Raw genomic sequence first — 14910 nt, 5'->3', positions numbered from 1 at the left:
GAAGACTAAACCCAGCCATTACATTGTGAGCGGCCTTGAATCGCCAATATGTGATTTAGGCATTACTGTAATTCCCCCCGACAATGAATTTCATTGTTTCTTGTACTCCCCACATTGTAAGAAAACATCTTTCTACTTTTGCTATACAAATTTTTTAAAAGGACAGACAATTAATAATAGATACAAATAGAAAAGAATATAAATATAAAGCTTTTTCGTGAAATGGAACATGGTCTACTCTCTGCGTACACGAAATAATAATCTTACAAGGACAAAAATAATCCATTACCATCTAATGCTGAAGTGGATAACAAAATTATTTGTTTTAATTTAACCATTTCTTCTCCATTCCCGCTCCAATCCCTAAGCTAAGAGGTCAATAGTACCTTCTACTCCTGACAGGTTCTACCTATCTTCACTCTTTCCTCCCTACTCAAGTCCATATCATCTCAATCTCGACTATCTTACCATACCAGTAATCTTTACAACCTCGTCACTTGTGATTTCTTCATTTTCAGTCTCTCACAAAGTGAGATCCCAAAATCCCCTAGTATCATCATTAATAATTGCTCCTTCTTATGTTCCCCCTTCTCTGTAATGTCCAGGTTTCTGAACCCAGCCCAGGTCAGATTACAGTGCAGCAAACCCTCAGTTTTAGTACATTTGACATTCTTTTGTCACACACCACTCCATTCACTTACATTCTATTTCCCCAACATTTATTTCATATCAGTTTTGATACAGGAGATAAGTAAAATCTATAAATTTGTGGAGCCTTATCATATTCTTCTCTTTTTCTCAATGGTAAATATTCACAAGCCTTTTTTGACTTACCACTGCCAATAGCAGAGCCATTATAAATCTCTAATTTTGGTTAATTATTTACCAGGTGGAATAATATCAATAAATGTTTAAGGAATTCTATAAACAGTTCAGAACTCAATTAAGGAGAAACTCATTTGTATAAGTATATCAATACCTTAGCCCTTGACTCAATAAGACGACACTGCTTTCGATCCCAAGAAGCCCCTTCCAAGAAGAGGCCCATAAATATAAAACTCCCGTCTGGTGGGTGTTCGTGGATTTCTTCTCTATTAAACGAGTCACCAGGTTCTGAAGAATCACGCAGTCGAGAGACCAGCCCTTGTGTTGACGAGTTACTTCCTGCCAACCAAAACAGACATTTATTTTAGGATACATATCTAACTCACACTGAGGAGACTCTCCATGCAGAGCAAAATATCTGCCTGAGAGTATTGGTAAATTGATATACCCATATTCAAGAGTTTTTAATGTTTCTACAAAAAATATAGAAATCTCACCAGGAAAAGAAGGGCATTGGTTAAAAAATATTCGTGATGGGTCTCATTACCAAATTTGTAAAGCTTTTGCAACAGTGCATGTAATCACTTAGTAGACAAAACAAAGTAAAGAGTAACATTGAACAGTTTACAGCAAAAACCGGGGATATGATGAATCCTATAGATTAAAGTTTGATTTTCTAGAATGTGTCTTGAACGTCTCAAAATTCTTCATGAGGATGCTTGCCTAAAAGTTCACAGAACCTTACAATTTTCTATCCTCCTATCTGTGTTATGTTCCTGTATGTTACTGTTGCATTGGTTGTCTGGGTGGATCAACCAGTAAGTAACCAGCACTAAAAGAAATGCCATAATGCTCTGGAGATCAAATCTAGAGTGACCTTTAAGGGCCAACTAGATGTTCAGTCATTAACAAGGCTGGTAGTACGGTACAGGATGTTTTTCCCGTACTTCGTCCATGGCTATAATAACGTTCCTTCAATTATTATCCTTACCATACGGTACGGAAAAAATAATATGCCATAATTCCGTACTTCAATTATACTATAAGGAAACTCTACGTCAGCAAAATCCCCTCTTTATGAAAATTCCAATGTTAACAGGTGTAAATTAGCAAATGGACTTTGTATGTACATGTGTATATATTCAGTTGTCGGAATAATAATAATAATAATAATAATAATAATGATAATAATAATAATAATAATAATAATAATAATAAATAATGGTGATGTTGTTGATAATGATATTAAAAATAACAGAAATCATATCAATGCTTATGATTAAATTAGTAATAACTACTACCAGTAATGTCTAATTACAATAGAACTACTACTGCTACTACTAACAATAATAATAATGATGATAATGATATCAGTAAATAGAAAAACGTGTTACTTCAAGAATTATGCACAGACATGTGCATGTTAATTAAGGAATTCTAGACATACACACACATATATACTTGGTATGTTACAAATTGAAAAGCTAAGTACCTTAGTGATCTATTTGTGCAGTCACTGAAGCGGTCAAATATGCAGTAGTAGCGATACATCCAAGCTAAAGGTACAGTACGGTACGGAATTTTGCCCATTTCCTTGCATGAATTGTACCGTACCGTACTTTCATAACATTTTCATACCGTAGTTCCGTACTATATATATAAACTAAATATCAGCCGTACTGTATCGTAATGTCAGCCTTGGTTATTAATGAGAAAATCCAGCGGTTGTATAGTCAATGATCAATCATCTCAGTGGAGACTGAGTAGCAATAGTAAGAAGGATCTTTGGTGCGAGTTTTTGGCTGTTTATATTGAATTACCAACATTCTGGAGGGTACAAAGTGAAACTTATAAGAATAGTTATAGAACCAATAGAATGGCCAAATTAGTCTCATTTCCAGGGATAGATATTTCAGTTTTGCCACAAAACTCTAATTTTTTTTTTTAAATTAGAGGTATAAATAGATCTTAAAAAATAACCATAATCCCCTCCTACGGTCTCACTGTGTCTCTTCAGTCTATTGTATAATAGTTTAGCCACAATCTTCTATCCAACAGTTAAGAGACAAATGCCTCTATAATTCCCACATTCCGTTCTATCACCTTTCTTGTGAATTGGCACAAAAAGCCCCTCCTCCCATTCTTCAGGCATTTCTTCCCTTCTCAAAATTCCAATCACAATTGTTGTCATTGCTTCTTGTAGTTGTCTTCCTCTATGCTTCAGTAGTTTTGCACTACTATGAAATTCAGGGCCTCTGTAACACAGTTTTTTGGATTTTGCTCCTTATCAAAGCATCGGATGTAGCTGAAAGTTGACATATGTATATTTTACAACTACACACAAATTTTGCCAGCATTATCAATAACCTAAACCTGATAGTTTTAAGTTTTTATAGAGTAAAAATGATCTAGCCGACGCCATGGCCAATGATTGCGAGCCAAGAGTCGAAAACATTCATTACGTAAGCAAAGTAAACATCGTTTTACGAATTGTTGCCCCGCCCATCCACCCGACAGAAACCCATTCAACTTATTCCATCGGCTCTGAAACCCATAGTAGTCAAGAATGGCTAACAGGATTTGGAATTGTCCCCGTGGTTGCAAAACTGCATTTGTCTTACGACTTGCAACTTTGTACAGTCAAGAGAAAGCCCGTGGCCATACTTACTATAGCCTGAATAGGCAATTATCAGTTTCTAGTTTAAATCCAATGTTTATGGTCTGATTTGTATTTAGCGTAACGTGATTATAATACTTGTAATGTCATTCAGGATTTTGAACATTTCCATTAACTATTTTCACTATGCCACCGAGAGAGAGAGAGAGAAAGAGAGATTGTATGTAAACAGTCTTTATATAACTATTTTTGTTAAAATAAGATTTTTATCCATAGTAATACAAGCTTATATGTGCTAAAATCATCCGATATAATTTTTTTTTTCTTCTTCCTTAGTCTGTACGACCATGTTGGATATAAAGACTTATGAATGGCGGAACGATACATAGATGTGGGTGGGGTATCTGTGCTAGCGTAGTAATACTACTGTAGCAGTAGTGCCGCAAAATAGTAATAGCAGCAATATACATGAATTAAACGTTTAGGCCAACTGCTGGGTTCCCTGAGGATCATTTAGCACTTCTTACAACTACTCGAGAAATGAGTTTTATAGCCAGAAGTTAGATTTTCTAAATACAACAAATGTCCATGATAGCCTTCATTGTTTCCTGAATTATAACGAGGCCAAAGTGGGTGGAGCCTCATGAAGTCATCATTGTGACGATAATTATTGGTGAAGGTTAAAGCCAATATACGGTACCGTCAATTTTTTTTTTTTTTTTTAGTAAATAGGTAGATAGCCGATTATTAATAATTGTTTGACACTGAATACAGCAGTTATCAAATCTAGCTTGTCTACTATGTCTTTGATAATTACCAACTATTCCCTATATCTTGTCAATTTGATTGTGACCTACAAAGTAGATTATAATTTCTTAAGACATTTATTTTGGGAGTTAGACTAGTAATCGAAGTGTTTTTGTATTTATTAACATATTTTGTTGGTTTGTTCATTATGACATTTACAGTGGAGAGGATTCAGAGTTCATAAAGGTGTACTGCTTTGCTTGTATTTAAATTTTTGTCATTGTTGCCAGAGGTATAGCCTTCGTTACGTATAGCCAATCATCCATCGAGAAAGAGGGAAGAAATGCTGTCATAAGTTACGTAACGAGTGCGTTCGAAACCTTATCTCTGAGTAAGTTTGCCCGTCTTCAAAAAAGTCACTTTTACATTATAAGTACCAAATTTATTCAACTTAACGTAATGCAGAATACAGTCAAAATTTATGTGTAGATATAATGTGTATTCTGAATAAGCGTTATATATGAAATGCATAGATAAAAAGTTATTGGCAAAAAACCGTGTTACAGAAGCCCTGAATCTCATAGTAATTTCGTCAAGGCCAGCATGCCTCATTCCTTGCCTTTGTTATATCCATCTCCTCTCTGCATTTCCCCTATTCTTTATCCATTTTAATCTTGTTTCTCATCTTCTTTGGGCTGCCTCTCTGCATTCCTCATCAAACCATCGTCCTCCCCTCCGTCGCCTCGTCCTGCCAACAGTTCTCTCTCTCTGCTGCTTCCAACTATGGGCTTTACTTGGTTCCAATTTACATCATCATCCAGCTCTAATACTGCAAATCTGTTCTCTGCTTCAACCTGATATTTGCAATCTGTTTCTTTTTCCTTCAGTTTCTCAGTATCTATCTTAGATGTTTGCCCTCCATTCATTCTCTTCGTTGTTAATTTTATACGTATTTTTGCTGCCACCATGTAATGATCTGAATCAAAATCCGCTCTCGTACCGGTATGCTCTCACATCCTTCAGCGCAGATCTAAATTTCCTTTTCACTAAAATGTGATCAATCTGATTGGTTGTATTTCCATCAGGTGAAAGCCAAGTGCCCTTATGTTTTTTTTTTTTTTTTGTGGAACAGAGTGCCTCCTACTAACTAAACTGTATTCTGTGGCAAGTGTTGCTAGACTAATCCCATTGTCATTACCATTTTCATGTAAACTATGTGTGCCTATAGTTCCCGTAAAAGCTGCCATTTCTTTACTTACTTTAGCATTTATATCTCCCAATATTAACAGCTTATCCTGCCCTGGTACTTTGTTTAAAACCTCCTGAACTTCACCAAACCGTCGATCTTTCGTATCTTCTTCACTGTCCTGGAACTGTGTAACGTTCTCTGAAGAATAAAAGCATCCTCTCCATCCTCCTCTAGGTTAGGGTCCATAACTGTACGTGGTTCGGAAGTCACGTAAAGCCGTTGGTCCCGTTGCTGAATAACCACTGGTTCCATGCAACGTAAAAACACCATACACACAAACAACATAACTGTTTCTAGTGTAGGCTGGACTTTTACTACTTCGTGTCTCCCATGTAGTAGGTGTATCATAAACATCCTTGTCGATGAATTGTAGATTCGTCATCTTTCAATGGAGGAATCGTAACTACCTCCTATATGGCTGAACTTGAATATTCCGTGACTCCCATGCAAGTGGTTTCCCGCACCCGCCCGTAGAATTATCGTAGATCCCTGGTTAGCCCCAGAAATCATCCTGAGCCGACTCCACACAGCCAGCAAAGATTTTCTGTGCTTATATAGTAATCCGTGACCTCGGCGCCCATGGTGAAGACCACATCTGGCACAGTAGATCCTAATTTGTTTTCGTTGCCAGTACTCGATATGAGTCTAGGAATTCTCTGAAGTCATTGTGTGTCCGTATTTCATCATGATCAAATTCTAACTGACACCCTGACAAGTCTATGAAAGTCTATGTATTTCAGAAAGAAAATCCTACTTTCACACACGTATCTGTCATAAACTACCACACAACCAACCTCATAGAAAATTATATGGTCTCTATCCATCGACCGCTTTAAAATAATGGAAAACCTTTTATCACTAACTGGCAACTCAACAAATAACCCCTTATCTGATATGTACACCACTAAACCCCGTAATGTTTATACAACTAATCTCCAGCAGATATAAAGTTTGACCTTTATTTATATGTTATGCATCCAAGAATAAAGTCTACAACATCTCTAAAAATAACACTTCATCCACTGATACCACTTTATCCCTGTTACAGATTTCCCCTAATAAATAAAAATAATAATTCACCATTTTACCAAACGTGGTTTGCATCACACACAAATTACCACCACAAACAAATCAGCAGGAATCCACGAATTACTCCTTAAATTCCTCCTCACAACGAAATGTCAGCCTCGAGAATGTCAGAGTGAAGAAAAACCCTGTGAGGATCCAACTCTCAAGGAAAACATCGGCACTAGTCTCATCCAAGAAACCACTCTCAAGCCCGTACCCAGAGTTATTTTTTGGGAGGGGTGGGGGTCTTTTGCCCCAAAAACAGGACCTTTTTCCCATAAATGTCATTGCATATATAGGTATATACAAGATGAAATACGTGAAAATGTTATTTTAGTTATATTAAGAAGAAAAATTGGGTTTGCGGTCTATGCCCTTTTGCCCGATGAGATGTTATTCAAAGTACGACTTTAGTTAACAGAATTTTACTTATAATGTTGAAAGTTTGCACTGAAATTCAAAAATATTTGTTCAGTTTTATTGAATGATTAATTTGATATGTTAACAATAACATGCATATTACTTTATTTGTTGTTATGTTATATACTTAACAAAAAGACAATCATTAATAAACATTCAGAATATGTATCTGATTAAAAAAAAAAATTGGAAATGAAAAGGAGAAACTGCAATCACTATTATAAGTGATTTGATATCGATACTTAGGTCTAAGAATAAAGGTCAATAGATTTAAATTTGCGAGTTCTATAGTGAATTTACCCTGATATAGGCGAATTCTTTTAAATCTAGTTTATGGTCTTTCTCTCTTAAACATTATTTTCTATGTTATAATCGGTGAAACATGCATGCACTAGGCCTATATTAATGAGACTAGCCTGTGAGTCACTGTGGATAACTTTTAGAAATAAAATTCAAGTTACTTTGAAAGAAAGTCCTTAGGAATTTTTTTTTAACAGTTTTACTCCTATAGGAGCTACTCTTTGGCTTTGGATTGAATCCCCATAAGTGGGAGCTCTGACATCGACCCAAGCTTGAAATGTTACCACCGTCGCCAGCCTAGCTGGTACAATCAGCACAGCCAAACTTCATCCCGTTTAATCGTTTTGAAAAATTTTCTTTATTTTGGGTACTGGAGAATGCAGTTAGCATCCTTTTACGAATTTCCTGATATCTCTTACCCATCAAGATCCGACCGTGTGTGTGTGTGTAAAAAATGTAACACATTCTGAACAGTGAGAACGACCTGACGGTACTACTACACATGTGAGTGACAAAGTGACAATGCAAATTTCAAAAGCCTGTAGAGTTGTCAAATTTCTCTGACCACATTATCGTACCACAGCTTTAAAATGATTGTTTCCCTACTAAAATCATATATAAATATGGTGCCCTATATCATATTCCTATTATCCCTCTCCTACTATTAAATAATGATGTTGATGTTTAATAAAAAAAAAACTATAAAAAGGACTATAAAAAAAACAAGAGATTGTTATTTATTACTCTTGACTTGCAGTTCAATGAAGAGGATAGTCACAGAGAAACATGGACTTCCAGATTTTTTTACGGAGCGTTTAAATTTAAACCGCCCCTCCCAACCTCTGTACAGGCCTGACTCAACATCGTTAGCACCAAACGACCTGCTTATTACAAAAAAACCGCAAACAGCCACATTCCCTGTCTAGCTAACCTCATAAACCCAGAAGTCACCATTAACCTCAAAATAAATCCTCACCAAAACCACAGAACCTCATTAATTCTGAAAATCCTCGCTAACATTTAACAGAACTATTAGCAAAATATATCATCCATTATATAACCACCAATATAAAACACCGTGCCTCAGGTTAGATACACTAAACCACCAAAATATAACACCAAAGAAAACCACACCTCAGTATATAACTTCAGAAACCCACATATCACAAAATACCAATCATAAACCACCAAAATAACACCGGTGAATGCAACCTCATAAAACTACAAATCACAAGAAACCATAAAACCACAACCATCGCCTCATAAAACCCTGGAATACAACCAAAGACAACACCACCAAAAATGAACATCACCAAAATTCATCACTACTAAAAATCCAACATCACCAAAAATTAAACACCACAAAAAATCAGCTTCACCAAAAATGAACACCACCCAAAATCAACATAAAAAATGAACACCACCAAACATTATCACCAAAAATCACCAACACCAAAGGATATCGCCAATTATTATCGCCAAAAAACTCTCCAAATATCTCTCATTCCACGGTATTTTCCCACATTATTTCACCCAAATTATTCCATCATCACAACAATTACCCTAGATATTTACGCCACATCGCCGCAGTTGCGCATAATAAAAAAATAGTAAAATAGAAAAAAATAGAAATAATAGTGTAAATAAGACTACACAAACATAAAACTCTACAGGGGTCTGTATTCCGCATTTCATCGTCCATTCGTGAAACATAGAGAAGAAACAAACAAAAAGCATAACTGCGCAATTTGAATCTTACCACATTCCTGTCTTATTGATCTTCGATATGTGTTAATCTAGACAGACCTGTATTTCATCCAAGACTGAAAACCTGTTTCTTCTCTTTTCTTCAATAATACTAAAAGGACCCTCAAATTTTGGACCTAACTTAGTATAATTTAATTAATTTCTCACATTAACCATTGTTCCCAACAGCAACTGTAACATCCTCTTTAACATTCCTTCTCTCCACCATTTCTCGTCTCTTCAGCTCGAGGTTGTGGCTGAGACAATCATGTCTCTCTTTTGCAATAGAGACTTAACTGTGTCCGCCCCACGAGAAGGTATAGGCAACAAACCAAATGTGCCTCGTGCTTGGCAAACCAAATAATGCTTGAAAATGGAGACAATTTTAATAGAGTCACTGACCATAGTATCAATGTTATGCCTAACTGTATTTATATATCTATCCCAGTTCCTATCGTTGCCGCCAATAGTTTTACGGAATGCCTTGGGCACTTTTCTGCTTACTCGTTCACGTAACCCCTTAGCTTCTGGTCTGTATGGAAGAATTGTTACTTTCTGTATCCCTATAAATTCTGCCAGACACTCAAAGGTCTTATTCACAAATTCCCTACCATTATCAGTCAACAAAACCACTTCTTCTGCTGTTTTATGCTTTAATGGGAAAATTTCCACTACCCTCGTCAGTTCATCTATTACCACAATAGGTACCTGTAGCCATACCCTGATTCACAGAAATTCCCCAAGATATCCATGTGCACCCTCTGAAAGGTTTTAATTGGCATTAGATATAACCCTAATTTGCAAGAAGTTACCCTTGCAGGTTTGCAAGCATTGCACACTGTAGGTTTTTCATAAAATTTTCCACATCCGCCCACATATTCTTGCAAATATATTTATTACATTTCTCATTATACGTCTTTTCCACCCCCAAATGTGGACTACCAAACTTGCAATGTACTATATCTAAGACCACTGGAATTAGGACTTTCAGAGTCATAATATGTGTCTATCCCCTTTATATTCATTCTTCCTTAATTTATCTTAAATTTTCGTAACCAATAGATTACCCTGTAATTCCAAATCTGAAAAGGCAACTTATAACCTTTCCTGACCAATTCACTTCTAAGAAACGATTTTGCGTCCGCCAAAATTTCATCCTCATCTTGTCTTTTCACTGAGACTGATATTCCACTGTATTGAATCAACCAGTAACCACCCGACTTGAAATCCTTCCGTCTCATAAAAAGTTCTACTAAGCGAATCTACTTCCACATTGTGTCTGCTCACTATGTATTTGAGCTTTGCATCAAACCTCGAATTGTTAGGAACTAACTAGCTCTTTCTGGGCAATAGACCTGGCTTATTAAAAAGATCTAATAATGGTTTGTTATCAGTAAAACTTCTACTTTATTCCCATTAACAACATTTTGAAATGAGCTAATCTTGATAATGTTGCAAGGGCTTCCTTATCTACCTTCTGTTGTTTCCCTCTGTCTTAAATTTCCTGCAATAATAACGTAGTGGATGGAATTTCCCTTCAAATTTCTGTATAAGGCATGCATCTATACCCTCCTGACTAGCATCAGTCACTAGTGTGAAAGGTTCACTGAAATCCAGAAATTTCGGACTGGGGTATTCTTCAATGAATCCATATTTTTCTGAAAAGCTACTTGTCGCGGCTGTCCACAAGAAAATTGAATATCCTCTCCCAGCACATCTGTTAAAGCAACTGCCAAAATAGAAAAACCTGTCACAAACAGTCTAAAGAACACCACCATCCCCCTAACTTGTTTTTGTCTTAGGGGCAGGAAAATTTACAATTGCTTTGACTTTATCGTCATTTACTGTAACTCCCACTTTAGATATGACATGACCTACATAAGTAATCTACTTCTTCAAGAAGTCACACATGACTAACTTAATTTTCTAGCTCACTAATCTTAGTCTCCTAAGAACTTCCTTGAGCACTGCCATGTGATGCCTGATCGAATCTGTTGAAATCAATATAACATCCATGTACACAATGACATTCCTGCCCAATAGCCCATGCAATACTGTGTTCACCAACCTCGTAAGTCATATGGCTACCTGATAAACCAAAAGGCATCTGCGCAAACTCGAAATGCCCCTTAGGCAATGAGAATGCGGTAGATTCCCAACTAACTTCACTAAGAGGGACCTGCAAAAACCTCTATTGAAGAATATATCCTAAGTCCCTCAATTTCCGCAAAATAAGTCTGTTATGCAAGCGACCGGGAAATGGTCAGGAATTGTTTTCTTATTCAGTTTTCGGAAATCTACACAAACTCGAACTGAATGGTCCTTCCTGTTCCTTGATTTTGTGGAGTATACAGTACAAGGGAATAAAAATGGGTTTGGTCCCCTCTTCTAAATTCACCTTATGTTCTAACACCTTAGTCATCCCTAACTAATCCCCTTTTAAAGCCACAATATCTCCAAATTCAGTTAACTTATCTTTAAAGATCTTCCTCCTTATTCACATTTCTGCCTCTGAAAACTCAGTTTCCCCCTCTACAATAGCCACTGAACCACTATCCCCATCCAGTCCTGGCAGTCTACCACATAAGTATTCTTCTGATACTTCCTAACTGTATCATTACAATTTAACAATTCCACCCTTGTAACATCTGTGTTCGATACCTTGCTTACCAACACTGTGCTAATAACACCTTTTAGTTTATTGCTACCTTCAGTTATACACACCTCTTTGGGAATTTTCACTTCCCTTAACCTGACTTTCACCATAATCATTGTACCTGGATTTAGAATAACATCCTCTAAAACTCTTTTCAATACGACCATCATACACAGCACCCTCTTGTGACTGGTTATTCACCTATATATATGTACCGCCCATACCATCAACTATAACCCGAATGTTAGTATCAGTATCACCACTGTAATCAATATCACCGCTATTAACCATACCATCATTATCTCAGCATTATTATCCCTGATCACCATTATAAATCAACCACTATCACCATTAAAATTACCATATCGCCGCGAATATTCTGCCAGTATTACCGATATCACCAATATCCCCATATTAACTTCAGTATCATTATTTACCTCATTTCTACGTACACCCTCATATGGATTAGAGACACCTGGTATCCCAGCAGTTTTACCAATATTGGTATGGACTGATATCCTGTGTCTCCTACATGCATGATGGCCCAACAAAAATCTGTTGCCCAGCGCATCCCCTTTTATAACAAAAAATGGTTCTATTAACACCCGATCACCCAGAGTGAACCACACTCTTACAAAACCAAAGAGCTTGCATCACACACCATCTCTGTTGAGGGTTTCAAAGGGTATTGGGAGAACATGGACAGTTATAGATTATGGTCCATTAAATTAACTGATGCTCTCGTATCAATAAAAATTGGGATCTTCACAGTATGGCGGAATCACAATCAAGCAAAGAAAGCAGCAAATCTCCATACAGTTACTTTAGTCGTACCATCAATGTTCCCAAGCCACACTTCACCGACAGGACAATTGGTTTACAGACAGACACAAACAAAACCAAAACTCACATTCATGTACTCACCAGATGATCATCTTCAAGGCGAAAATCTGTGCTGTCCGATGGGTACAGCCACCAAAATGCACAACTGCCGGAAATCACAGCACAAAACAATCCAACAAGTACTACAGCCACACAACAACTCAACAACACAACAAATCTCTGCACAGACGAATACCAGCAACATCAAAACAACAACACTACAATTCCATACACAACTACTTACAAACAACAACAAGAAAACACAACAATCACGAACAACAACACTCAACAACTCACAAATACAACATACAACACCACACGAATTCACAAGCTCAACCACCTTCCAACACACAAGCACAATAAACTTCATATCACCAGCAAATCTGAAAACACACAATACAACTGACCATCCAATGCCAAGACCACTATCAGGGAAAACTGACAGTCCATCGCAGACTCTGATCATAGACTGACTAACTGACTGACCCGGCAACCGCGCCAGCAGACAACCTAGAAAATCCTGCAACAAGCTAACCAATCGTTAAATATGCATCCACCACTTAAGCTCTTTCTCTCTCTTGATAGCTCTCTCACTCACACTCTTCAAAAAAAGACACATACACACTTACACACTACCATACAGCAGCACCATACACGAAGACAACTCATCAACACGTGAAAAAAAAACTCTCAATTACTCCCGAAGACTATAAACAACCCAATGACACTCTCACTAGTCTCTCTCTCTACTCTCTCTATCTCTCTCTCTCTCTCTCTCTCTCTCTCTCTCTCTCTCTCTCTCTCTCTCTCTCTCCGTCCACAGTTACTTTAGTCGTACTGACTATCAATGTTCCCTCAACCACGCTTTCCCCTTTACAATACTATTTACTGACAGGACAAACAAAACTCTCAGATTCATGTACTCACCTGACATGACTGTCTTCAAGGTGAGAATCTGAGCTGCCCGCTGGGTACAGCCGCTGAGACACAACTGCCGGAAATCACAGCACAAAACAACTCAACAAGTCCACAACAGCACAGCAACTCAACAGCTCAACGAATCACTGCGCAGACAAATACCACAACATCAAAACAACAGCACTACAAGTCCATACACAATTACTTACAAACAACATAAAAAAAACCACAACAACTCCTCCACAATAATGCTCAACAACTCACAACTACAATAACTCACATAAAACACCACAGGAATTCACAAGCACAATGCTAAGACCACTATCTGGGAAAACCAACTGTCCATCAACAAACTCTCCATCACAGACTCTGATCATAGACTGACTGACTGACTGACCCGGCAACTGCTCCAGCAGACTAGATGATCACGCAACAAGTAAACCACTCGTTAACTATCCATCCACCACTTACACTCTCTCTCTCTCTCTCTTGATAGCTCGTTCACTCACACTCTTCAGAAAAACACATACGCACTTTCACACAACCATACAGCAACACCAAACACGAACACGACACATCAACACAGGAAAACATTTAAACTCTCAATTATTCCTGACAACTACAAACAACCCAACGATGCTCTCACTTACTCACTTGCTTTGCTCTCTCTCCTCTCTCTCTCTCTCTCTCTCTCATGCAACCCTCGAAGACGTTGTCAAATGTAACTACCATTTCATTCCTCCATAACATCCCCCACAGTACCATATGCAAATCATCTGTATCCTTTTTGTTGATCGTATTTCCAAAAATTTGGCCAGTCTCTGTATCTTTGAGTGACCTGCTTGGGAAGTTCTTGTATTAGAACTCCCAGAGTTCTGAGCTGTAGGTTTGCATGCCTCCATTTCTGGTTCGGACAAGACCACAAAAAGTGATCTACACTTTTGCATAAGCCACAATATTTGACTCTACATAGTTTTTTTGTGTGCCCTTGCTTATTACAACTGAAACAATGCAGCTGTTGCCCTGGATCCATAGATCCCTCTTATATTCCAATTTTGCACACAATCGGGGAGAAGGAAAACTTAAATCCCTTTGTATTGAATTCCTTGGATCAGCCCCATTAAAAAATGTGTTGTCCACATATAGGTTCAATCTTTTCATCAAAGCCATCTACAATGGTGTCTGGGGCATTATGTGGAAGCTGACAAAAATACAACAATCTGTACAAGTTATCAAAGGAGATTTTATTACCATTTGCCCATAGGGAACTTTTCAATATCTGTATCCATTCTCCCTCTGTGTCATAAATCTGAGAGCTATGCTCACCCATGGTTTTCTGATCTTTTCTAATTTTGTAGAAGCCTCTCAGGTTTCTCACCATACCCCCTTTCGTTCGTTCTATAGGGTGTCCTTAGAAATGCTGGAAGTTCAGTCCATGACCGGTATTTTGTGTACTGAAAACAACAGCAGTGATGTACCAAG

At 37.4% G+C, this 14910-nt stretch overlaps 2 protein-coding genes across 2 annotated transcripts in view; one reads left to right on the top strand and one right to left on the bottom strand.

Annotated features, from left to right (window-relative positions):
* Window positions 1–533, top strand: part of LOC135212841 (dynein axonemal heavy chain 5-like) — a 281888-nt gene extending 281355 nt beyond the window's left edge. Inside the window, 1 exon segment of the mRNA XM_064246609.1 lies at window positions 519–533. Within this exon segment, the coding sequence (XP_064102679.1) occupies window positions 519–533 (15 nt within the window).
* Window positions 534–576: 43 nt separating this feature from the next.
* LOC135212840 (dynein axonemal heavy chain 5-like) overlaps window positions 577–14910 on the bottom strand; it is a 47385-nt gene continuing 33051 nt past the window's right edge. Inside the window, 3 exon segments of the mRNA XM_064246608.1 lie at window positions 577–609; window positions 980–1101; window positions 1104–1164. Coding sequence (XP_064102678.1) covers window positions 577–609; window positions 980–1101; window positions 1104–1164 — 216 coding nt within the window.

The sequence above is a fragment of the Macrobrachium nipponense genome, chromosome 41, assembly GCF_015104395.2.
Source record: "Macrobrachium nipponense isolate FS-2020 chromosome 41, ASM1510439v2, whole genome shotgun sequence".
Classification (NCBI taxonomy): Eukaryota; Metazoa; Arthropoda; class Malacostraca; order Decapoda; family Palaemonidae; genus Macrobrachium; species Macrobrachium nipponense.
Note: the sequence above shows the minus strand (reverse complement) of the source record. Positions and strands in the feature narration are given on the sequence as shown.